General features: G+C 43.0%; 1 protein-coding gene across 5 annotated transcripts in view; it reads left to right on the top strand.

Annotated features, from left to right (window-relative positions):
- Positions 1–26,266, top strand: part of odad3 (outer dynein arm docking complex subunit 3) — a 49,017-nt gene that overhangs the window by 19,494 nt on the left and 3,257 nt on the right. For 4 of the 5 annotated variants that reach the window (XM_052042209.1, XM_052042210.1, XM_052042206.1 and 1 more), the window contains exons 3-11: positions 602–676; positions 2,953–3,132; positions 5,977–6,078; positions 6,493–6,618; positions 19,656–19,778; positions 20,499–20,642; positions 21,102–21,262; positions 24,962–25,118; positions 25,715–25,870. In XM_052042209.1, coding sequence (XP_051898169.1) covers positions 650–676; positions 2,953–3,132; positions 5,977–6,078; positions 6,493–6,618; positions 19,656–19,778; positions 20,499–20,642; positions 21,102–21,262; positions 24,962–25,118; positions 25,715–25,870 — 1,176 coding nt within the window. In that variant the 5' untranslated portion in view covers positions 602–649. The remainder of the gene's footprint in view (positions 1–601; positions 677–2,952; positions 3,133–5,976; positions 6,079–6,492; positions 6,619–19,655; positions 19,779–20,498; positions 20,643–21,101; positions 21,263–24,961; positions 25,119–25,714; positions 25,871–26,266) is intronic. The other variant, XM_052042208.1, reaches the window with a different exon arrangement.

Genomic DNA, 26,266 nt, shown 5'->3' with positions numbered 1-26,266 from the left:
ATTGTTTTTGTCAAGAGCCTTAGACTATTCAACTAACCTTTAAACTGGACTTATAACTGTTCTAAGTCATCAGTATGAAAGAAGCCCCATCACCTGTTTACTGACCTATACAGAATCTCACTCAAGCCATTCTGCAATAATGAAATTACCATCCTTTTATTCAAATCCCTCCATGACCTATCCCTCTTCCCCAGTCTTTGTAAGCCCCACCAGCCGCCTTGAGATTTCTGCTCTCCAGTTCTGGTCCCTTGATCAACCCAGAATTTAATTGCTCAACCACTGGAGTCCATGCCTTCAGTTGCCAGTGTTCCAAGCCCTAGAATTCCACCCCTAATCCTCTCTGCCTCTCTCTACTTTTTAATATACTCTTTAAAACCTACTTATTTTATGGAACCTTGTTGGCTCATTGTCAAATTTTGCTTAAAAATTATTTTTCAGAGTACCTCTGCAAACTTAAGGCACTATATGAACAAAAGTGCCGTTGCATTTGTCATTGGATTACCTCAGCCTATTCTTTGCGCATCTGTTCAAGTTAAAGGCAATGACAATTTGAATATTGAGAGATGGGATGGTTATAATGAATTTGTAATTTGTATTTCAGAGTGATGAGAAACTTGTTCAAGCTTCATTTCAAGATCATCGTGAGAAAATGGCTCTGAGGAACAAGAGTGGAAAGGTATATGTTTATTGGATTTCTTTGACCATTATACAACCACAGATACTTGTTTCCAGATATTTTGGAAATGCTGAAAGGTGCAGAGATGAAGATGTCACTTTAAGTCCAATGTCCTGCTTAGAGAGAGTGGAGATTTGAGGTTGGTCTGAAACCAAGAAGGTCTCATCCAGTTTTTAACATTGACTCTGAAGTTTACAGGATTCCACAAGGTGATGTGGAAAGCTAGCTGGTTGGTAATGGTTGACATTAATTAAGGCAAGAAACTACAGAGAGTTGTGAACACATCTCAGCACATCACGGAAACCAGCCTCCCGTCCATGGACTCTGTCTACGCTTCTCGCTGTCTGGGTAAAGCAGCCATCATAATCAAAGACCCCACCCACCCCGGACATTCCCTCTTCTCCCCCCTCCCACTGGGCAGAAGATACAAAAGTCTGAAAGCATGTACCACCAGGCTCAAGGACAGCTTCTATCCTACTATTATAAGATTATTGAATGGTCCCCTTGTACGATAAGATGGACTCTTGACCTCACAGTCATCTCATTATGAGAGGAGATATCTTTATTAGTCACATGTACATCAAAACACACAGTGAAATGCATCTTTTGCGTTGAGTGTGCTGGGGGCAGCCCGCAAGTGTCACCACGCTTCCGGCGCCAACATAGCACGCCCACAACTTCCTAACCCGTACATCTTTGGAATGTGGGAGGAAACCGGAGTACCCTGCGGAAACCCACACAGACAAGGGGAGAATGTACAAGCTCCTTACAGACAGCGGCCGGAATTGAACCCGGGTCGCTGGCGCTATAATAGTGTTACACTAACTGCTACACTACCGTGCCTGCCCTTATTATGGCCTTGCACCTTATTATCTGCCTGCACTGCACTTTCTCTGTAACTGTAACACATTATTCTACATTCTGTTATTGTTTTACCTTGTACTACCTTGAGGTACTGATGTGGTGAAATGTTCTGTATGGATGGCATACAAAACAAGTTTTTCACTGTTTCTCGGTACAGGTGACAAAAATAAACCAATTTACCAATTTAATTAAACCAGGAGCCAGGCATTACCACAGCTAAGGTTCTGACATCAGGCTCTTCACACATTCTCTCCCTACCTGACAACTGTCTGGCTTTCTGCACCAAAGCCAGAGGCTGTTCAGATCTAGACCTGAGCCATTATAATCCTATCCATTGAGAGTTCAGAGGACCAAGTGTGACACATTGGTATTCTGCAGCATGAAAGGGAGTGAAGGATGAACAAGAAAATAGGAGCAGGAGTAGCCCACTCAGTCCCTCAAGTCTGCCCCATCATTCAATATGATCATGGCTGATCTGCCCCAGGCCTCATCTCGCCTTCTGTGCCAGTTCCCCAGAGCCCTCAATTCCCTGATCTTTCAAAATTTAATTTATTTCTTCTTTAAATATCCCCAATGATGTGGCCTCCACAGTCCTCTGGGCTAGAGAATTCCAGAGACACACCACCCTCTACGAGGAGAAGTTAAGCTGCTGATGCTCCACAGCAGCAATCTGCTTCAGTCCTGACCTCGTGCTGTCTTTGTGGTTCTTCCTGTGACCATTTAGGGGTGCTCCACTTTCCTCCCACATCCTAAAGATGTGCGGGTGTGTTAATTGGCAACTAAGTTGCCCCTATTGTAAATGGGTAGCACGAGACTCGGGGGGAGTTGATGGATATGTGCGGGAGGATGGGTTACAGGGAAATAAATGGGTGAATGGGACTTATGGGAATGCTCTGAGAGATGGCATGGATTCTTGTTGGGTGGGATGGCTTCCTTCAGTGTTGTAAGAAAAGAAAAAATAGCATGAAAAGAGTTTGGCTCTTTACGATTCTGGACCATCAGATTGAATTGGTGTCATAGAAATCTCTGGGTAGTATTGTCTCTTAATGTCTCTACATCTGAGGAATTGGTATAGGTTTAATATGCTGCAATTAATGAAATCCGATTCGTTGGTTTTCTGTGGCCACGTACTTTTAATTGTGGTCATAGACTGTGTCAGAATGTTTGTTTCTTTGCTATTTGAAAGCTGGAGGGACACAAAGTGCTTGTGTATTTTCAAGTAACCATTACTAGATTTATTCCATGATCAAACTAGTCCTCTGGTTCTTGGATAGCCAGACTCTGCACTGGCAGGAGTGCTTTTGTGTAGTACAAAAATTAGTAAAAATATCCTGTTTAGACCTGGTATATGTAACATTTTGGTTTGTGACAATCTATGTTTAAGTATTTATCATAACTCATTCATTGCCCAGGATGTCATGATGGTTATGGACCAGAAGGTTTGTGAAAAGGCTAAGCACCTGAATGCCCTTAAACATGAGACAGAAATGAAGAAGAAACATCAGATGGACCTGGAGCTGCAGTACACCAAGAACATGGGGGAGGCTGCCTTCCTGCAGGAGGTAGAGGAAAACATGTCAGAGGAAGCACAGGTGAGATTGGCATCTCAGGAACAATTCCAACAGAAAGTGTCAGTAAAATGTCACTTAGCATTTTATAAAATGTAGCTTCCTTTTTAACAGGACAACCCACTTCAATTTCACACCCCACTCCCATACCGACATGTCTGTCCGTGGCCTCCTCTACTGCCATGTTGAGGCCAGATGCAGGTTGAAGGAACAACACCTCATCTTCTGCCTTGGTAGTCTCCAACCTGACAGCCTCAACATCGATTTCTCTAATTTCTGGTAACCTCTTCTCCCCTGTCCCTTTCCTTTTCCTCCCCTTTTTCTCACCCCCCCTTTTCTCTTCCCTCATTCCTGTGGCCCCCTCACTCCTTCTCTTTCCCCCTCCCCTGCCCTCATGACCTGCCCATCTATTCCCCACCTCCTTCCCTTTACTCCATGGTCCACTGCCCTCTCCTACCAGATTCCTTCTTCTTCAGCCCTTTATCTCTTCTACCTATCATATCTCAGCTTCTTACTTCTCCTGCCTCCCGCACCCTCCTACCTTCCCCCTCTCACCTGGACTCACCTATCACCAGCCTGCGTTTGTTCCTTCTCCTTCCCCGACCTTATCATTCTGGCTTCTGCCCTCTTCCTTTCCAGTCCTGATGAAGCGTCTCGACCCGAAACGTCGACGGTTTATTTCTCTCCACAGATGCTGCCTGACCCGCTGAGTTCCTCCACCACTTCTTGTGTGTGTTGTTCCAGATTCCAGCATCTGCAAAATCTCTTGTGTTTCCATGTGAAAGAAAGACTGACACCAGTCATAGTACAATCAGGGGATTTGTAAGATAGTATTTTGGTGTATGCACAACCCAATATTGATCTGGAGATATTTCATATTGCAATTATTAAATACATTTGAAATCAAAAGCTAGTACCAGTAATGATGAAGAAACTACCAAAGTGTCATAAAAATCCACTGATGTTCTTCAGGGAAATCTGTGGACTGTCCTTGTCTGGCCTGACGTATATATGGCTCTAGACCTACAGCAAGAATGTTAGTTCTTAACTGCCCTCTGAAATGGACTTGCAAGCACCATTCAATTAGAACATAGAACAGCACAAGAACAAGCCCTTCAGCCCACAGTATCTGCGCCGAATGCAAAGCCAAAGTAAACTAAATCTCTTCTGCCTGTACGTGATCCATATTCCTCCCTTCCCTGCATATATGTCTAACAGCTTCTTAAATGCTGATATCATATCTGCTTCCACCACCCCCCACTGGCAGCCTGTCGCAGGCACCCACCACTCTCTGTGTAAAAACAAACCTTGCCTGACACATCTCCTTTCAACTTTCCCCCTCTCGCTCTAAACACATGTCCTCCAGTATTTGACATTTCTAGCCTGGGAAAAAGATTTTGACTGTCTACTCTATGCCTCTCATAATCTTAGAAACTTCTAGCAGGTCTCCCCTCAGCCTCCAACATTCCAGAGAAAACAACCCTAGTTTGCCCAAGCTCTCCTTGTAGCTTATACCCTCTAATCCAGGCAGCATCCTGGTAAACTTCTTCTGCGCCCTTTCCAAAGCCTCCACATCCTTCCTGTAACGGGGCGACCAGAAATAGACACAATACTCCAACTGCGGCCAAACCAAAATTTTAACACAGCTGTAACATGACTTCCTAACTCTTATACTCAGTTGCCCAACTAATGAAGGCAAACGTGCCATACGCCTTCTTTACCACCCTACCTACTTGTGTGACCACTTTCAGTGAGCTATGGATTTGGACCCCAAGATCCCTCTCTGTGCTGTTAAGTGTCCTGCCATTAACTCTATACTTTCCACTTGCATTAGAGCTCTCAAAGTGTAACACTCCACACTTGCTTGGACTAAATTCCATCTGCCACTTCTCCACCCATATCTGTAACTGATCTATATTCTACTGTATCCTTTGACAGCCTTCTACACTGTTCACAGCTCCACCAATCTTTGTGTTGTCTGCAAACTTACTAACCTGCCCACCTACATTTTCAACCAAATCATTTCTATGTATCACAAACAACAGAGGCCCAGCGCTGATCCCTGTGGAACATCACTGGTCATGGACCTCCAGCCAGAATAACACCCTTCCACCACTACACTCTGTCTTCTGTGGGCAAGTCAATTCTGTATCCAAACTACCAGGTCACCATGGATCCCATGCATCTTAACCTTGGCTCAGACTACCATGATGGACCTTGTCAAATACCTTACTAAAATCCACATAGACAATATCCACTGCCCCTACCCTTTTCAATTATCTTTGTCACTTCCTCAAAAAACTCAATCAAGTTTGTAAGACATGACCTGCCCTGCACAAAGCGACACGGACTGTCCCTATTCAGGCCATCTTTTTCCCAATGCTCATAAATCCTATCCCTAAGAATCCTCTCCAGTAGCCTCCCTTCCACTGATGTGAGGCTCACCGGCCTATTATTTCCTGGATTATCCCTATTTCCCTTCTTGAACAAGGGAACATTGACTACTCTTCAGTTCTCTGGGACCTTGCCTGTTGCTGGTGAGGATACAGAGATCTTCATCAAGGCCCCAGCAATCTCCTCTCTTGTCTCTTCCAATTCACATGCAATTAAGAATGGAGAAATAGTGAAAAAAGATTGCCAGAGCGAGAGGAACTCAGAGGCTGATCTCTATGATTGAAAGGGTCCATGGGTGTACAAAACAATGCTTGGGCTTTCATTTAGACAGTAACCATTGGTTCCACATTTTATCATTGCCACTAAATAGATACCAAGTTTCTTTAATGTGCTTTGTATGGGGCAGTGATTTGCAAAATTAAACCTTTGTGCTCTCTGCCATAATTCAATATTTCATTGGCTTTTGTGTTTCAGACCTTGCGGCTGCTTGAGAATCGATTGGAGAAAACACAGCTAAAATATCGTGAGGCATCACATGTGATGAAGGTGTATCAGAGACTCAAGGCCCATCTGCAGGTATTGTCGCCTTTTCTTGCTGAAGCCTTGCAATTCCTGGAGTCACTGCAGTGCGGAGGGGATAAACTCACACACGCCCTGTTCTGTTAATACAGCCTGTACTAGTCATCAGCAGAAGTATCACCCCTTTGAGCAGTATTCACTGTGACAATCTTTCCAAATTTCCCTTGAAAGGCACCTTGCAAGGAAAGAACAGATAAAACAAGAGATCTAGCTAAGCTGTTGGCATGGAGGGAGTGTAAATTCATGCAGCTCCCTGGCTGCTGCCAGAAGCATTTAGAGATACAAAGGTAAAAGGTTGATGGCTTAATCTGATCTGCTGTATTGTGTCTTTTATGTTATTCCATCCATAACAATATGTTTTCTGGATATTTATCCATGTTTTATTTGTTTTGAAACATCTTTTTGCTCCAGGAGGAGAGTGTGACCTTTCAGAAGCAACTGGACACGCTGGAAGCTGAGATCCTGCAGCAACGACAGCAGCTAAAGGAGCTTCAGGTCATGAACAATGATGCTCAACTCTCTCGCGACGCTGCTAAGGTACAAGTTACAATGTGCTTAATGCAAACACAATACCTCATTCATCAGCACTGAGAATTTGGAGACTGCTGCTTGTTAGGAGTACTGGGCACTGATTCCATATTTCCTCATGATATTTTGCCCATCATGTCTACGTCTGCTCAAAGAGCTCCCACTTTCATAGAACATAGAACATTACAGCGCAGTACAAGCCCTTCAGCCCACGATGTTGTGCTGACATTTTATCCTGCTCTAAGATCTATCTAACCCTTCCCTCCCAAATAGCCTTCCATTTTTCTATCATTCTAAGAGTCTCTTAAATGTCCCTAATGTAACTGCCTCCATCACCTCTGCAGGCAGTGCGTTCCACGCACCCAACACTCTCTGTGTGTAAAAAAAAAACTTACCTCTGACATCCCCCCATACCTTCCTCCAATCACCTTAAAATTAGCCATTTTCGCCGTGGGAAAAAGTCTCTGACTGTCCACTCGATCTATGCCTCTTATCATCTTGTACACCTCTGTCAAGTCCCCTCTCATCCTCCTCCTCTCCAAAGAGAAAAGCCCTAGCTCGCACACCATACGCTTTCTTAACAACCCTATCAACCTGCGCGGCAACCTTGAGGGACCTATGGACGTGGACCCCAAGATCCCTCTGTTCCTCCACACTGCTAAGAGTCCTGCCATTAACCTTGTATTCTGCCTTCAAATTCGGTCTTCCAAAGTGTATCACTTCACACTTTACCGGGTTGAACTCCATCTGCCACTTCTCAGCCCAGCTCTGCATCCTATCAATGTCCTATTGTAACCTACAACAACCTTCTACACTATCCACAACACCATCAATCTTTGTGTCATCTACAAACTTACTAACCCACCCTTCCACATCCTCATCCAAGTCAGTTATAAAACTCAAAAAGAGCAGGGGTCCCAGAACAGATCCCCTGAGGAACACCACTGGTCACCGACCTCCAGTCAGAATACGCTCCATCTGCAACCACCCTCTGTCTTCTATGAGCGAGCCGATTCTGAATCCACACAGCCAAGTCTCCCTGGATCCCATGCCTCCTGAGTTTCTCAATGAGCCTTCCATGAGGAACCTTAACAAACGCCTTACTAAAATCCATGTACACCACATCCACTGCTCTACCTTCATCAATGTGCTTTGTCATATCCTCAAAGAATTCAATCAGGCTCGTAAGGCATGACCTGCCCGTCACAAAGCCATGCTGACTGTCTCTAACCAGCCTATGCTTCTCTAAATGCCCATAAATCCTGTCTCTCAGAATCTTCTCCAGTAATTTGCCCACCACTGAAGTAAGACTCACTGGCCTGTAATTCTCAGGGTTATCCCTACTCCCTTTCTCGAACAAAGGAAAAACATTTGCCACCCTCCAGTCATCTGGCTCTACTCCTGTGGCCAGTGAGGACGCAAAGATCATCGCCAAAGGCACAGAAATCTCTTCCCTCGCTTCCCGTAATAACCTTGGATATATCCCATCCGGCCCTGGTGACTTATCTATCCTAATGTTTTTCAGAAGTTCCAGCACATCTTCCTTCCTCACATCGACATGCCCTAGCCTATCAGTCTGTTGTACGCCATCCTCACAAACGTCAAGGTCTCTCTCTCTGGTGAATACTGAAGCAAGGTATTCATTAAGGACCTCCCCTACCTCTTCCGACTCCAGGCACGTTTCCTCTTTTATCCCTGATTGGTCCTACCCTCACTCTAGTCATCCTCCTATTCTTCACATACGTGTAGAACACCTTGGGGTTTTCCTTAATCTTACTCGCCAAGGCCTTTTCGTGTCCCCTTCTAGCTTTCCTGTCCATTCTTAAGCTCCTTCCTGACTACCTTGTAACTCTCCAGAGCCCTGTCTGATCCTTGCTCTCTAAACCTTAAGTAAGCTTCTTTCTTCCTCTTGACAAGATATTCTACATCTCGTGTCAACCACAGTTCCTTCACTCTACCATCCTTGCCCTGCCTCAATGGGACAAACCTATCCAGAGCCCCATGCAAGTACTTCTTAAACAACCTCCACATTTCCACTGTGCACTTCCCCAAGAACATCTGTTCCCAACTTACGCTCCCAATTTCCTGCCTAATAGCATCATAATTCCCCCTTCTCCGATTAAATACTTTCCCATATCGTCTGCTCATATCCCTCTCCAAGGCTATGGTAAAGGTCAAGGAGTTATGGTCACTGTCTCCAAAATGCTCTCCCACCGAGAGATCTGAAACCTGATCAGACTCATTGCCTAGTACCAGGTCTAATGTGGCCTCTCCTCTTGTCGGGCTGTTCACAAACTGTGTCAGGAATCCTTCCTGCACATCTAACAAACTCCATCCCACCCTTTACACTAAGGAGGTGCCAATCAATATTAGGGAAGTTGAAGTCACCCATGACAACAACCCTGTTATTTTTGCACCTCTCCAAAATCTGCCTCCCGATCTGCTCCTTAGTGTCTGTGCTGCTACTGGGGGGTCTGTAGAATACTCCGAATAGAGTGATTGCTCATTCCTGTTTCTGACTTCCACCCACACTGACTCAGTGGACGATCCCTCCAGGACATCCTCCCTTTCTACAGCTGTGACACTGTCCCTGATCAGCAAAGCCACTCCCCCACCTCTTTTACCTCCGTCCCTGACCCTTTTGAAACATCAAAACCTCGGAATATCCAGCAGCCGTTCCTGTCCTTGTGACAGCTAAGTCTGTGTAATGGCCACAACATGTACTTACTCATGCTCTAAGTTCATCACCCTTGTTCCTGATACTTCTCGCATTAAGGTAGATGCACTTCAGCCCTTTCAACTGCCTATCCTTCCTCACAGTCTTTCTACATGCCGCATCTACTTGTACACCAAATGCACCAACCTCTGACTTATCACTTGGGTTCTCATCCCCCTGCCAAACTAGTTTAAACCCTCCCCAACAGCACTAGCAAACCTGCCCACAAGAATATTGCCCCCCCCCACCCCAATTCAGGTGTAACCCGTACCTCCTGTAAAGGTTGTACCTTCCCCAGAAGAGATCCCAATAATCAACAGATCTGAAACCCTGCCCCCTCAGCCACGCATTCACTGCCAAATCAACCTATTCTTACCCTCACTGGCATGTGGCACAGGCAGCAATCCAGAGATTACTACCCTTAAGGTCCTGCTTCTTCCACTAGTTTTCCCTGTAACCTATTCTCTCCACGTTCCCATCAACTCCCCTCAACTCTATCACCCCCTACACACTAGGGGCAATATACAGTGGCCAGCTAACTCACCAACCTGCACATCTTTGGGATTTGGGAGGAAACCAGTGCACGCAGGGAAAACCACACAGTTACAGGGAGAATGTGCAAACTCTGCACAGACAGCACCCAAAGTCAGTATTGTACGTGGGTTGCTGGAGCTAAGGCAACAGCTCTGCTCACTGTGCCATTGTGGGTCAGTACTGCAGATTGGACAAATTGTGAATTGTTTAATGCCTGAACTGAGTTTCTTCATCCTAAAGCATATGCACACTAAGTTGACGTTGAATCTCCAGGTACTCTCACTGGGAGTTATTTTGTCCATGCAAACAAATGAGTTCTCTTTGTCCAGGGGTCGAAGGTTATTGAGATAATAAGGCACATTTAGACCAGGTGAAAGACTAGGGCCTAAATTTCATGTGTTGAAAAGCATGAGAAAAGGTGACGTAAATCAAGAAGTGTTGATTGCGATAGCAATATTTTTCCCAAAAATATACTTTATTCATAAAATTTACAGTTATGCAAGACATTCATTTGTCGTCACTCACTGTACCTAACATTATATTTGCTTACAATATTTACATTATCTTAACATTGCAACAATTTTCCTTCCCAAACAATTCATGACTGATGACCCTGAGAAGTTTTTGGACAATGCCCAGCTCTATTAAAAGGAATAGATAGAGTAGACAGCCAGCGCCTCTTTCCCAAGGCACCATTGCTCAATACAAGAGGGCATGGCTGTAAAGTAATGGGTGGGATGTTCAAGGGAGATATCAGAGGAAGATTTTTTACCCAGAGAGTGGTTGGTGCATGGAATGTGCTGCCTGGGGTAGTGGTGGAGGCAGATACGTTGGTCAAGTTCAAGAGATTGTTAGATAAGCATATGGAGGAATTTAAAATAGGGGGATATGTGGGAGGAAGGGGTTAGATAGACTTAGGCGTGGTTTAAAGGTTGGCACAACATGGTGGGCCGAAGGGCCTGTATTGTGCTGTATTTTTCCATGGTTCTATGGTTTACTGTCCAATGTCAGGAGGACTCTAAACTCTGGACTTGCCCCATAGAACAAGAAGTCATGTTGCATGTTAGAATGGATGATATTGGAAGGAAAAGAGTTGTGGTCTTGTGGATAAATCCCTGGGGCCTGACCAAGTATACCCTTGAATATTGTGGGAAGCAAGGGAAGAAACTGCTGGACCCCAGCAGAGATGTTTGTATGTCCCTTAGCCATGGGTGAGGTATCAGAAGACTGGAAGGTAGCTAATGTTGTGCCTTTATATAAGAAGGGCTGCAAGGACACCCAGGGAATTACAGGCTGGTAAACCTAACGCCGGTGGTGGGTAAGTTACTGGAGGAGATTCTAAGAGCATTTGGAAAAGCAAGAATTGTTTAGGGATAGTCGGCATGGCTTTGTGCATGGGAAGTCACGTCTCATGAATTTGGTTGAGTTTTTTGAAGAGGTGACCGAGAGCATTGACAAGGGTGGGGTGGAAGACTTTGTCTACATGGACTTTAGCAAGGCTTTTGACAAGGTCCCACATGGTAGGTTGTTCTGGAAGGTGAGATAACATGGGATCCAGGATGAGCTAGCCAGTCGGACATAACATTGGCTTGGTGGAAGGAGTCAGAGGGTGGGAGTGGAGGGTTGATTTTCAGATAGGAGGCCTGTGACTAGTGGTGTGCCGCAGGGATCGGTGCTGGGCCCCACACTGTTTGTCATATATGTTAACGATTTGGATGAGAATGTAGATGACACGATTAGTGAGTTTCTGGATGACACCGACATTGGTGGTGTGGTGGACAGTGAAGAAGGCCGTCTAAGGCTACAACAGGATCTAGATCAAATGAGAAAGTGGGCAAAGGAATGGCAGACAGAATTTAACTCAGACAAGTGCGAATTGATGTGTTTTGGGAAGTTAAACCAGGGCAGGACCTGCACAGTAAATGACAGGGCCCTAAGATGTGATGAAGAACAGAGAAGACTCTGGGTACAAATACATGGTTCCCTGAAAGTGGCAACACAGGGAGATAACGTGGTGAAGAAAGCGTATGGCATGCTTGCCTTCACGAGATGGGGCATTAAGTTCAAGAGTTGGGACATCGTGTTACAGCTATAGAGGAAGTTGGTGAGATCGCACCTGGAATATTGTATGCAGTTCTAGTCACCTTGCTGAAGGAATGATGTGATTAAGCTTGAGAAGGTGCAAAAAAGATAAGAGGGATGAAGGAAGATCATGAGAACAAATTACCAACTTTTTAAAATGTATTTACTCATAGGGCGTGGCTATCACTAGCATTGCTGACATTTATTGGCCATTCCTAATTGCCCCTGTCTGAGGAGATAGTTAAGAGTCAACCACATTGGTGGGTCTAGATTTGCCCATCGGCCAGACTGGTGAGGACGGCAGACTTTCTTCCCTTAAGGGAGGGAAGAAAACTTTCCTTGAGAGCATTAAAGAAACAGATGGGTTTTTACAATAATCCAGTAGTTTCATGGCTACCATTACTGAGACCAGCTTTTATGTAATTCCGGGTTAATTATATCAATTTAAATTCTTCAGATACTGTAGAGTAATCAAACTCGTGCCTCTCTATTAATGATCCAGAACTCTGACTGTTAGGGGATTATAAAGAGGGACTTTCAAAGTTGGCCAAACAACAGAGCAAATTTTATTTTTAGAACAAGGCAAGTATATAATTCAGTTTTCCTAGTTGGTAATAGGACTGCTGGTGTTCTTGACATAATTTAAGCACTGGTTGGGCATACAGAACAACATTTCAAAGTTTGCTGATGCTAGAAAGCTCATAAATATAGAAAACAAAATGGAGGATAACAGACTTAAAGACAACTGTTGCGTGAAACATGGTAAGTGAACTTTAACGTGGACAAGTATGAAATTTTGGTCAAAAGAATGAGAAAAGTCAAATGAACAAGTTGGATATAATTTGAAAGGAAACACAAAATCTGATCTGGAAATCGGTGTATGCAAATCTTAGAAGGTGACAGGATAAACTGAGATTACAGCTTTAAAAAAAAAACAAATGGGATCCCTGGTTTTATTAATAAACAAAAAAGAACAGAATAGGGCAGGTATTTTTGTGAGAGGCTCAGTATCATGTGGTGAGTGATTCATTCCTTGGGCTCTCAGAAGCCTTTCTACCACCCATCAGGCACAAGTTAGAGGATTAATGGAGTATCTCTTGCTGGTATGAAGGCAGATCAGACAAATCATCAGCATCTCAAAACCATCCCACATAAAGCAGCTAGCATAATTGGCAGTCCATCCACTATCCTGGACATTCATTCCTTCATCAATGCATTATGGCTGCATTGTGCACTGCATTCTATAGGATACACTACAGCAATTCAGTAAGGCTTCTTTGGCAGCGCTTCCCAAACCTACCACCTAAAAGAGATAGGACAGTGGTCCCATGTTAAAAAATACCATCGGTTGCAAGTTCACTTCAAAGTGTACACTATTCTGATTTGGAAATTTACTAACATTTATTTTTCAGTGTTGAATCTAAGTCTTGGAAATCCCTATCCAATTACCTTCACCAGATGGGTCATAGCATTTCAAGAAAGTGCCTTAACATCACCTTCTCAAATGCAATTAAAAATGGGCAATGAGCCATAAATGAATAAAAACAGTTCCTCGTGTGGCTCCCAGAAGAATGCCAAGACATTTAAGAGGGTGGAAAGAGATTCTCTAGAATGGTACCAAGGAGATGTTAGGGTCATCCACTTTGGAGAAGAGTTTTGTTAGCTGTTCAAAGTCATGACCGGTTTTGATGGAGTAAATAAGGAAAGACTCTTTCAATTGCAGAAGGATCATTAATGAGAGGATAAAGATTTAAGGTGATGAACAAAAGAACCATTTATCACACAGCTTGTTGTTGTGATCTGGAATACTGCACTGAAAGAATAGTGGAAGCAAGTTGTTCAATCTATTTCAAAAGGGAGTTGGAAATACTTTATAAAGCACTTACGTGCTTATGGGGGAAAGCAGTGGAGTGTGATTAATTGTAGAACTTACGTATGCAACTAACACAAGTACAATGGAACCAATGGCATCTTGCTGTAGTGTATTATTCTAAGATGCAGACTTTGAGGTCCTTGCTTCTGCAAGAAGATCATTCATTTGCACCAGGGCCACTCAAAGCATTCAACAGTTTGCCCAGAAGTTTCAGTATCACTACCATGTATATGGAACACACCACTTCCTGCATCTGTGTTGTTCTGGTAAAAGTCAATTGAATAAATACCTGAAGGGAAAAGAATTTAGAAAAATGTGAAATTGGCCAAGGAGTGGGATTGTATGGATAGCTGTGTATCGAACCACAAGGGCTGTGGTCTTCTGTGCCACCTACTTCTATAATTCCACATAACAAATTTCCTGCAGAAAAACGCATCAAAACACTTGAGGCAAAATCAAAAAAAAAATAAAGCTCACAGATTAAGGAAGGATTTCAATGTATTTCCAGAGTGAAGAAGCGAATGCCTAGAAATTTCATGCAGTATATTGATTATTCGAGAGAAACCTGCATGAAAGTTGATCATTTCCAGAGTAAAATTTGATGACGTTTTGTGGGTCATTTTACGTTACGACGGAAATTCAATTGAGTACATCCTGTCAGAGTCACGAATGCAGTGATAGCACATTTTTGGCGTCAGACACAGACCTAATTATGTCACTCCTCACGTTTTTAGAGTTGCCAGTTAAAATTAGGTCATGTTGTTCAGAACTAACATCTGACATTGGGCTCTCAAAAAAACCATGTTTTCATAGCACTGCTTTCTGTGCAGCGCCATTCACACTCTCAGTTCTTACTTATGCGCTCAGCTGCAATACTCGCTGGAGATCAATAGATACGTGTGTGGATAGCTTTACTAGCCAAGATCGTCTTTATCCTCCAGGTCCTTGGGCAATTGCAACTGATCTATGTCATAACCCACAATTTGCTGCTCATTGCAGTATTAGAGAGGTCACTGGTTCCCATGATTTTCTTATGATTTGAAAGTTTCTCATTGTCAACCACAATATGGAAGTTGAGAGTGATGACTCTTATGATTCACGAAAAACTCTGGGTTCTTAAGAGGCACTGAAGTACCAATCAAGTGCAACTTTTCACTAACTGGCTCACAAATTCTGGTTAATAAGTTGCCAAGGTCAGACTTGGCTCATGAATTGTCCATATTGGTCTTGGTTTGTGAGTTGAACTTTCATATGGCTAGTGCTGGGTGTCCTGGCAGCTGTCATAAGTCAGCCATCTACCTTGCCTCAATATTTGAGCGTGCAGATGTCTTGGGAAATCTTTGGAGATGGGAGCTATCCTTTCCTTCCTTGGCTTCTGACTCCCGTCCATTCTTAGTTCACTGTGCTGATACAATAAAAGTGATGGGAACATCAGGCACCTAGTAGAGACTGGCATTGGCCTCCTCAAGATAAGATTCTCCTGTGTAAGAGTGGAAGTGGTCCTCCTCTGTTTCTACAAAGCCTTGTGCATGAAATTGGAGCCTGACTCCTGTAGCCCACTTGCCACAATGCACATTCTGTCTGACAGACCTGATGATGGAGCAAGCATTTCATTATGTATCCACACCAACATTGTCCTGAATACTTACGCATCATGATCCCCATCTGAGTGTTTGGATCGCCTGTTGATCCGTCATTTCTTCAGCGGTTCCATCAGTCCTATCCTAATGCCCATCAAGAGCTGGACCCCCCCCCCCCCCTCCTCTAGCCCAGTTAGGCTGTGAGCATAAGAGAGCCCCCTTCTGTCTGCTGTGCCACCTGATAATTATGAACAAACTTTGCATTAACGACAAAGCTCTTATACAACTTAACAATATGTATGTATGCCTGGCTTTCTGTGTGGGGATATGGATATCTCTCAATTAACGAGCAGTGTGAGGGGTAGAGAGTGGGTCTGGCTTAGTGAGGGGATTATGTATTTGGGGACTTGTGTCTGATGAGTCTCAGTATGCAGGACAATTGAACGGCAGGGGGAATTGTTAGATCTCTCCTCTGACGTATTGTGAGGTCCTGATATCAGTAATCAATTCAGTTTTGCTCAGCTGGCAGCACTTAGCCTGTAGATAGTTTCTTCTTTATTTTATTTCTAAATTTGGTCTGAACCCATCTAGGAAATTTATATCATAATATTACATAAGACATCACGTGGAATTAGTGAAGGTATGATGTACAATGTTACAAACTATTGCACTCTAACAGAATCTCTGCATGCTGTATCTGAAATACTTTAACCCTTAAATGGAACAGCTGGCTGCTCTCTCCCTACAGGTGGTCAATCCTGTTTGCAATTCCTTTTAACTCTAATTATATTCACCAAGTCTGGATGGCTTAGATACAAAGCACCATTTCAACCACTCAAGTTATTTCTGTTTCCAACTTCTTGCAAGGTATCCCTTATAATATCTTAACCCTTGACTGCAATGCATCTCTCTCTCAGCAGTCAGATGTGATACAGAGCCTGAGGGCACATACCAACAGGCTCAAGGACAGCTTCTATCCCACTGTGATAAGACTATTGAACGGTTCCCTTATACGATGAGATGGACTCATGACCTCACGATCTACGTCGTTATAACCTTGCACCTTATTGTCTACCTGCAGTGCACTTCCTCTGCAGCAGTGACACTTTACTCTGTATTCTGTTATTGTTTTTACCCTGCACTACCTCAATGCACTGTGTAATGAATTGATCTGTACGATCGGTTTGTAAGACAAGCTTTTCACTGTACCTCGGTACAAGTGACAGTAATAAACCAATACCAATAATTTGATTAATACAACCTTGTTGTTTGTATATTGGTATTGGTTTATTACTGTCCATCTCATTGTATAAGGGAACCGTTCAATAGTCTTATCACAGTGGGGTAGAAGCTGTCCTTAAGTCTGGTGCTACGTGCCCTCAGGCACCTGTATCTTCTACCTGATGGAAGAGGAGAGAAGAGAGAATGTCCTGGGTGGGTGGGGTCTTTGATTATGCTGGCTACTATACCAAGACAATGAGAGGTAAAGACAGAGTCCAAGGAGGGGAGGCTGGTGTCCGTGATGCACTGGGCTGTGTCCACAACTCACTGCAGCTTCTTGCGGTCCTGGGCAGAGCAGTTGCCGTACCAAGCCATGATGCATCCAGATAGGATGCTTTCTATGGTGCATTGGTAAAAGTTGGTGAGAGTCAAAGGGGACAAACCAAATTTCTTTAGCCTCCTGAGGAAGTAGAGGCACTGGTGAGCTTTCTTGGCTGTGGCATCTACATGATTTGACCAGGACAGGCTGTTGGTGATGTTCACTCCCAGGAACTTGAAGCTCTCAACCCACTCACTCAGCACCATTGATGTGGACGGGTGCATGTACACCGCCCCCTTTCCTGGAGTCAATGACCAGCTTTTTTGTTTTCTTGACATTGAGGGAAAGGTTGTTGTCATGACACCATTCCACTAAGCTCTCTATCTCCTTCCTGTACTCTGACTCATTGCTGTTTGAGATACAGCTTACAACGGTGGTATCATCTGCAAACTTGTAGATGGAGTTAGAGCAGAATCTGGCCACACAGTCGTGAATGTATAGGGAGTAGAGTCGAGGGCTGACGCAGCAGCCTTGTGGGGCACCAGTGTTGGGAATAATTGTGCTGGAGATATTGCTGCCTATCCTCACTGATTGCGGTCTATTGGTTAGAAAGTCAAGGATCCAGTTACAGAGGGAGGTGTTGACACCATCTCCATTCTGTATGTTCCATTTAGAAATGGGTGGTGTCCAACCATTAGCACAACAACAATGCTTTGATGAAGAAAAGTTATGTTTTCAGTTTATCAGCTGTCTGAAATTTGTTAACAGATATTTTCCACTCATATTCACACCAGCAAACTCCCTTTGAGCACAGACAAGCCACAGTCATCTTGTTGTTTATCAGTGGTTTGTTGCATAGCATGGGTCCAAGGAAAATGTTTATCTTTTAAATAAATAATTTTCTTTCCATCTTACAGTTTGTTTCAGCTCTGACACTGGGTCCCACGGCACCTTGAGACGGGATTTCAGTTGATCATTTGGTCAATCTTTGGTTCACCATGAGTTATGCCTTCTTGCTACAGCCATCTTAAAGAGACAATTGGCACAAAGCCATGCACCACACTGCTGCAAGTGGTGTAGTCAAGAGGATGGCAGTGAAAGAGGGCTGGGAACACCCCTTGATTCATATATCAAAATCTTGAAAGCTCCATGCTTTTGGGGTCACGCACCTGGTGGAGATCCTGGCCATTAGCTTTATCATACTGTTGCCTTTGAAGCTCCCTTGACTCATAGGTCTTTCCTCTAGTAGTAAATTCCATCAACTAAAATTTCAAGATCCCAGTCTGTGAATTCTTCATCACCCCCTTTCCCTCTCTGCCATCCCCCTGACCACATTCCTGTCCCAGAGTGCATGTTGGTTAAGCCCTGCCAGGCAAGCAAAACTGAATGGAGAACAACGATCACAAACAATCCTTTACTTATTAGGAACCACTATCTTGTGAAAATATTAATATGACAAAGAACATGGAACAGTACAGCACAGGGACAGTCCTTTGGCCCACTGTGTCTGTGCCGAGCATGATGCCAGTTTAAACCGCACACTTGCCTGCATGAGATGTATACCTCTCAGTTCCCTGCACGTCCATGTGTCTGTCTAAATGCCTTGTAAATGTTGCTATCATATCTGTTTCCACCACTTGCCTTGACAGCTTGTTCCAGGCATCCACCACTCTGTGAAAAAAACTGGTCCTGCATATCTCCTTTAAACTTTTCTGCTCTCACTTTAAAGCAATGCCTCTAGTATTTGACATTTCCACTCCGAGAATAAGACTCTATCTACACTATCTATGCCTCTCATATTTTTATATGCTTCTATTAGGTCGCCCCTCAGTCTCTGACGCTCCAGAGAAAACAACTCGTTTGTCCAACCTCTCCTTACAGCTAATACTCTCTAATCCAGGTAACATACTGGTGAACCTCTTCTGCACCCTCTCAAAAGCCTCCACATTCTCCTTATAGTGGGGCGATCAGAACTGCACACAGTAGTCCAGATCTGGCCTAACCAAAATTTTATACAGCTGCAACGTGACTTCCGAGCTTTTATACTCAACACCCCAATTGATGAGATGTTGCCATATGCCTTCTTTACCACCCTATCTACTAGTGTTGCCACTTTTGGGGAGCAATGGACTTGCACCCCAAGATCCTTCTGTCATTGCAATTGAAAAGTATGATTATAGATTTGCAAGTTGAGTCAGCACAAGTGAACAGCTGAATGATATTTTAACACTCCTATCAAGGAACTAATGAATTTGTAGGCCACCATGTTTTGGATGGAGGGATGGCCAGTGTTGTTACTGGAGGAGATTGTAGTGATAGAGAAGGTCAAGGCTTTGGAATAATGGAAATACAAGGATTGTTGTCTGGGAGCCGATGGATAATGGCTGGTGCAGAAAAGAACATGGGCTCCAGAGGGTAGAGAATGGAGGTCAGCAAGGAGTGTGTTGAGAAGAGAATACCGATTAGTTTTTGATTGTACTCTGAGCTGTAGAGAGTAAAGGATCAATGCATTCTGTCATAGAAGATATATCTACTTTTGCAAGGGAGAGATTATGATAAGTCATGTATGTGGTCAGTGGCAGAAACAAAATTCCTGGAGTTTTGTTGATACCCCACCGTATTGTGCTGGAGTTCTGGAACTTCAGCCCAGTGACTGTGGTATAACGTCTCCGCTTTTTACATTGAGATGGTTACCAGTGTTTGTGTGATTTTGTTGTCCAGGCAGAACTTCGGCAGTATGAAGAGGTTATGCATAAGGAACGTCGTGAACGGGAGAAGATTCTCAGTGAGTACAAGAAGCTAGCTGAGGAAAAGAGAACACAAGCAGAACGTGCGGAGAGACGGGTAAGAACCACACCATATGGGTCTCTGATCAATGCAACTGCAGTTAAATTTATTAGAATCATAGAATGGTTCTAACATGAAGGCCGTTGGGTCGGTTGTGCTTTTACAAGCTCTCTATAAACGCAATCCAGCTGGTCCCACTGCCCATCCTCTCCCCATAGTCCTGAAAATTCTTGTCTTTCAGGTATCTATTTAGCTCTCTTTTCAACTGAAAAGGTAGTGTTTTAATTCAAGTTTTCAATGATAAACTCCAACATTCCCAGGCAGGACACTGCTCTTAAACATGGAATCATTGACATACGCCCCAATAAATGCTGTTTAAGCAAAGCAACTTCACTTTCCAGGAGCTATATCCCACTAGACTAATCCCGAGGCATTGTGAACTATTGCTGTCGCTGTTTTGGTGTGCTTAGTCCTCAGGGATTGTGCACTCTCACTTTCACTATCTTGAGCCTGTTGATTGGTGCAGTCCATAAGCTGGGACCTGGCGGTATGCTTTGCTTTGACTTTGATTCAGAGTACAGGGAAAGATTAAGTGAATTAAGCTGTTGTCCAATGATCCAACTCGGAACAGTATCACTGTGGCCCTAATAAAAAAGCCAGAGGCTCTAGTAATTGTATTTTGTTGCTCTCATGAAACATGACCCGTAATTTGTACTGTCGGAGAACTCCTCTAATATCTGAAGTGATGATAAACTGTTTCTACGGTGGTTCCCTCAGGCATTGCGAGCAGCTGCTCACTCCGATGAGCTACACTTTGAGCGACCAGAAACCGAGGAAACTGCAACTGAAGAAAGGTCCAACAGCACACTAGAAGAATCCTTCCAATGGATCAAAGCAGCTACTGGTGTCACTGATGTCCAGGTGAGGTGTCAGGGCCACTTGGGGGATTTGATCCATTGTCCATTTGAGTCATGTCAGGACCACATTGTGCGCTGGACAATATTTAAAGGTATTCAATGGTGTGCCTGCTGTTTGGTGACTCTGGAAAATAACTGAACATCAACAAAATCACTTTCTGAATGGTATTAATGATGTTATATGATTCTGCCACTTTATCTGAATTCAAAAGGTAAACTCAGTAGTTGAGGCAAACGAAAGAACATTCCCTGTTAAGAGCATGGGTAAGATGCAAATTCATGTAGTTGGCTGGATAAGAGAAAACATTACTGGGGACCAGTGAAACTTAGACCATTCTACCAGAATCATAGAACAGAAGAGCAAATGATTGTTGCCATAGAGTATGATGTTGAGTGCCTGAGTGTTGTTGGTGCTATAATTAAAATGTGAAGTATATTGAGCTTGTCTTGCTCTTGACTTTAGGATATAGTGAAACACTACGTGATGCAGGAAGATACTTTGAAGCAATTGCAGCAGCTGGAGCTGGAGAATAAGAAACAGTTGGTACAATTGAAGGAGGAGAAAGAGCAGCTACAGGCAGAATATGATCATCTGAAATATTCTGGTGAAACCAAACTCTCCAGGTACGAAGAATGTGTAGATGACAACTCTGTTCTCAATACCCAATATCCTACATATAAACAGCAGTAGCCCGTTGAACCAGTTTCAGCATTAAATGAGATTGTGTCTAACCCAAATTCCTCACCATGTCTCTTAAAACCTTTGGTTAACAAAAGACTGTGTATCAAATTAACAATTGACCTAGCTATAATTAATATTTGTGGAAGAGAGATCTAAATGTCTTCTACCCTTTGCATGTATTTCCCAGCATTACCACTGAAAAGCTTGGCTGTAATTTTTTGAACATGCTTCCTAGTCCTAGATTCTCCAACCAGGGGGCGTAGTTTCCAGCTTTCCAGCTAATTATTTTATATTAATAGCTTCAAAACTTCCATAACCTTCTACGAGTGGCAACATCATAATTTTCTGGTATGATTCTAGTAAATTTATATTGTACTCCCTTCAAGGCCTATGTAACCTTCCTGAGCTGTAGTGTCCAAAACTGCTCACAGTATTCCAGCTATGGTTTAATAGCTAAGTATAACTTCTATCTCCTTGTATTCCAGGCCTCTTGATATAAAGATGAAAATATCCTTAGCCTTTTTGATTATTTTCTTAAATCCTCCTTGCCAGTCAGCTTAATATCCAATTGTCGAAGAAGAATTTCTGAGGCCTGGTGTAATTCATTATTTAGAACAGTACAGATTAATTAACAACAATCGGTGTAAACTTGTTAAGAGAAAGTCATGTCTGACTAATGTCTAAATTTAATGAGGAGGTGGTAATAATTTTCTATATACACATGGATCTTAACAAGGTTTTTAACAATGTCCCATATGGCTGATTATAAAGACAAAAACCCATCTGATCCAAAGAAAACTGACAAATCGGTTCCAAAATTGACCAATGGTGTGGAATTCAGTCAACTGAATTTTAGTGATTGAAACAGTGCAGTGTGAATTCTCAGGGCTAAAGTTTAGCATGCTTGTTCCTCGTGGTATAATTCAATGATTTTGACTTTTGGTGCACAAGATATGACCCGAGGGCCAGAGTCAACCCAGTTTCTTGTGTTTGACCAACCCACGTTTGCTGTTCTGCTACCAAATCTTACCTGACACAGCGCCTTGATCTTAAAATCTGATTCCTGATCAGGGGGCAGGGACTTCCTGAAAAAAAGAACGAGCCCTGGCTCAGGAAAAAGTTGGTCCTGGGCTTTAAAAAGAGACTTTAAATATTCACAAAAGTAGCTAAACTATGAAAAATAAATCATAATTAAAATACTCATAAAAATTAAAGCACTTAAAACCCTGGAAAACACAAAAACAATTAAATAAATTCAAGTACATTAACTTTAATCATTAGATAAATTTAAGTTAACTCAATTAATTAACAAAAATATAAATTATCTTAAACCTATCTATTTCTCTGGAGCCCTTCCTTTCCATTAGAATGCATGGAATTGCATTGCAGGGCAGGTTTTGCAGCCGAACAGCTGGGAAGCTGCAGGAAGTTGGCATCCATTGCCTGACACTGGGAGGATTCCATGGTTGGAGCTCAGTTGGAATGGGCAGCAGCAGGGACCTGACATGAGTAGCCTCAAAGGTGTTTCGGATGTCATTCTTCGCCTCCCCACAAAATAGTTAAACACCACTGATATAGACAGATGTAGAAGCCATTATTAAGAGGAGAACTGAGGAATCCTTCTACCCAAAGAGTTGTCAGGAGCTGGAAGCATTCATAGCATTCTTCTTCTTAGGCAGTCCCTCAGGATCGAGGATGACTTGCTTCCATTCCAGTTTTAAGGTTCTAATAGGGCCAATGTGGAAACTGCAGAGTTTCCCACGAGTTAAGACAGGCGGTGACACACGGGGTAGGTGGGCAGGCAGGTTGTGAGGTGATGTGCTCCTTCCCACACTTATGCAGAGCCTTTGTGTGCTCCTGGCACGTGGCCTCAAGGTTCTCAACACCACCCCGAATGCTCCTTTTCTACTTTTGAGTGGTCATTGGTCAGAGGTTCCCAGGAGGCAGTGGGATGTTGTATTTCGTCGAGGAAGCTTTGAACACATCCTGGAATCTCTTTCTCAATCCACATGATAATCTCCTCCCACAATAGAGCTTGGAATAGAGTATCTGTTTGGAAAGTTTGGCGTTGAGCATATAAATGACATAGCCAGACCGACATCGCCAACTGAGAGTAACTAGGACTTCAGTGCTAAGGATGTTGGCCTGAAAGACAACACTGAGGTTGGTTCACTTATGCTTGTAGCGATTTTGTAGAAATAACATTAGTGGTATTTTCCCTTTCCTAGAGGTGCTTGCTTAGGTGGATCAGGTCTCAGAAACATATAGAAAGACAGGGATCACTGCCGCCCGGTAGACCATGAATTTTGTGCCAGGTCTGAGGTTTTATTCTTTAAGTCACTATTTTCTGCTGGACCTCTCCCGTTAGATGCCTATAGAACTGTTTCTCTTCCATTTAATAAAGATGAAGCTTCCAATCCTTGATTGTCTTATTTTTGCTATTGAATAGCTCTGTGATCCCTTGTCATTCTCATCAAACCAGTACTGGTTCTTCTTGATTGAGAAGCAAAGAGGCTCTTCACAGGTGCCAATTTTGGTGGACCATGGCAGCTATGGACACACCTCAGCTCCTATACCTTGAGAGATGACAGGTTATCTGTAAGACACTGCTTGAGAAAACCTTTGTCAGCTCTTACAGGTGTATTCAAAAAGGACCTGACTATGGATAACACCTGGGAAGCAAGAACAATCTTTCTCAGGCTCTGGGAACACAATGGGACAAGTGACCTCCACCGTACCGTAAATCTATATGATTTAGTTCCATGAGTTTTCACTTTGGTTAACATACTTGATGACAAAATTTGACAAACAGCTTCAATGGTAAACAGTTGGATAAGTACATATAAATAACATTCATAGATATTCCCCTATCCACTATTTTAGCAACTTCTTCAAAAAATTCAATCAGATCTGCCTCTGAGCTAAAACAAAAATTCCAGGTATTCAGTTCCTCTATCCTTAATAATGTTCTAGCATTTACTGACGACAGAAATTAGGCTGTATTTTCCCCTCCTGCCTTTCTTAAATAGCAGAGTGACTTGAGAAGTTTTGCCTTCATCAGTTTTTAAGGAGTCAATATATTTGTTATAGAATTTAGTATACAGCTAATATAAGTTACCTATCATACACCACTTTATAGCTTTTACTTTGTTTAGTCATCCTTGTATTGTTCTTTGCTTCTTTCCAGTTGCCAGGATCTGTGTAGATTTTTGCTTTTTCATATACCTTTTCTAGAGATTTGTTACCCCTTTCTCTTTTATTTGTCCATTGCTTTATTAAACAAGTAAAGCTTTTTTCTGTTGAGAGTTATAATCCTGTTCTATATCACATCAAATTCTTATTTGAATACCTCCTTCTGCTCTACAATAGATTCACCCATGCGCAGATTTTTCCAGTTTACTCTGAAAAATCCAGTCACTGTCGCTTCATATGGAGATCAATCTTACTCAAAACTATAACTTGATAGCTATTTCATATTTCTTCCTTTCAGTCACTATGTGGGACTTTAGAACTGTTATAAGGAGAGTTATAAACAGTGCCTTTGTTGGAACAGAAGTGTAGCAGGGCTTGCCATTTGGACTGACTCCTTCATGATTGCTTAAAATCAAGTGTTTCCACTTTCCTTCTGTTTTTTTACACAGTGAGCAGAAATTGTTAACAGAGCTACAAGCTCACCTGGAGAATGAGCAAAACCGAAGAGAGAAGTTAATGGAGCATCTTGAATACATCAACCGCATCATTCTGTCCGTTAAAGCTGGCATGGAGCACATCTCTGAAAAACTTCAACATGTGCAAGTTGTAAGTGATGCCTTAGTGGCACAAATCACCACATCAGAGTACTTCAGACAGTGAGTAATCTGAGTATAGCAGACGGGAAGTTATTGGATGCATTCCATAGTGTTCTGGAACTGACTAATCTGATTGATTTCAGACAGGGAGTAAATAACATTATGGACTCCAGAGTTTTTCAGATCAGGAGTAATCTGATTAATTCCAGTGTGTTCTAGATGAGTAATCTAATGAATTCCATTGGGGGAGTAATCTGAAGGGTTCGAGACAGAGAGTAATCTGATAAATTTCAGCGTTTTCCAAATACATAACCCATTCTGTTCCAGACAGTCAGCAACTATTTCCAAAGTATTTCCAAACAGGGGGAATAATCCTATTGATTTCAGAGAATAGAGTCAGAAGTGATCTGATGGATTCCAGATAGTGAATATTCTGATCAATTTCAGATTATTCAATACAGGGAGTAACCTTAGTTGGCATTGAGTGAGAATAACTCTGCCAGCCCCTCTGTTTGTAGATCGTTTGTTATGCTTTTCAGGACTGTGCTTACGTTACTGCTCAGTTGCAGGAGATTGCCACGTAACTAAAATGTTTACTTTATGCAGTCGCAGGATAGTATTGCCACTGTGGTCCTGAGCTCCAGCTCAGATGAGTATGTGTTGGACTTGTTGTCAGTGACCGAGGCTAAGCTACTGCAACTGCATCAACAGCTCAGTACCCTTGACCTGAACAAGATGCTGCGGTTGATGGAAGACGATGAGGTGTGAAATAGTTCAATCTTTCCAGTAATTGATTGGCATCAGCTACTTCCATTGTCTATTCTGGATGGGGTGGAGGCGGGTGAAGGGATGGAGGATATTATTACTTGGGCATAAGGGAATATGTATCACTCGTGGAATGGGGGAGTGTATCTCACTACTAGGATGAAGGTGAGTGTACATCAGTGGTGACGGAGCAACACTTCCAATACTCAGGGCATAAGAAAGTACGTACTTAGAGATAACAGAGGGCTGTGTGTCTAAAGGAGGGTGGGTAGTGAAAATACTTGGGGGTGGGGGAGGTACTGGGTGGGGTTGCCTGGAGGAGGTGTGGGTTGGGAAAAGCCTCAGTAAATCCCCAATGATTGTCAGTTCCTGTTGTGAATCCGTTTGCTGGCA

This window comes from Pristis pectinata, chromosome 31 (assembly GCF_009764475.1).
Source record: "Pristis pectinata isolate sPriPec2 chromosome 31, sPriPec2.1.pri, whole genome shotgun sequence".
NCBI lineage: Eukaryota > Metazoa > Chordata > Chondrichthyes > Rhinopristiformes > Pristidae > Pristis > Pristis pectinata.
The sequence above is the reverse complement of the archived record's forward strand: the minus strand, read 5'-3'. Positions and strand labels throughout refer to the sequence as shown.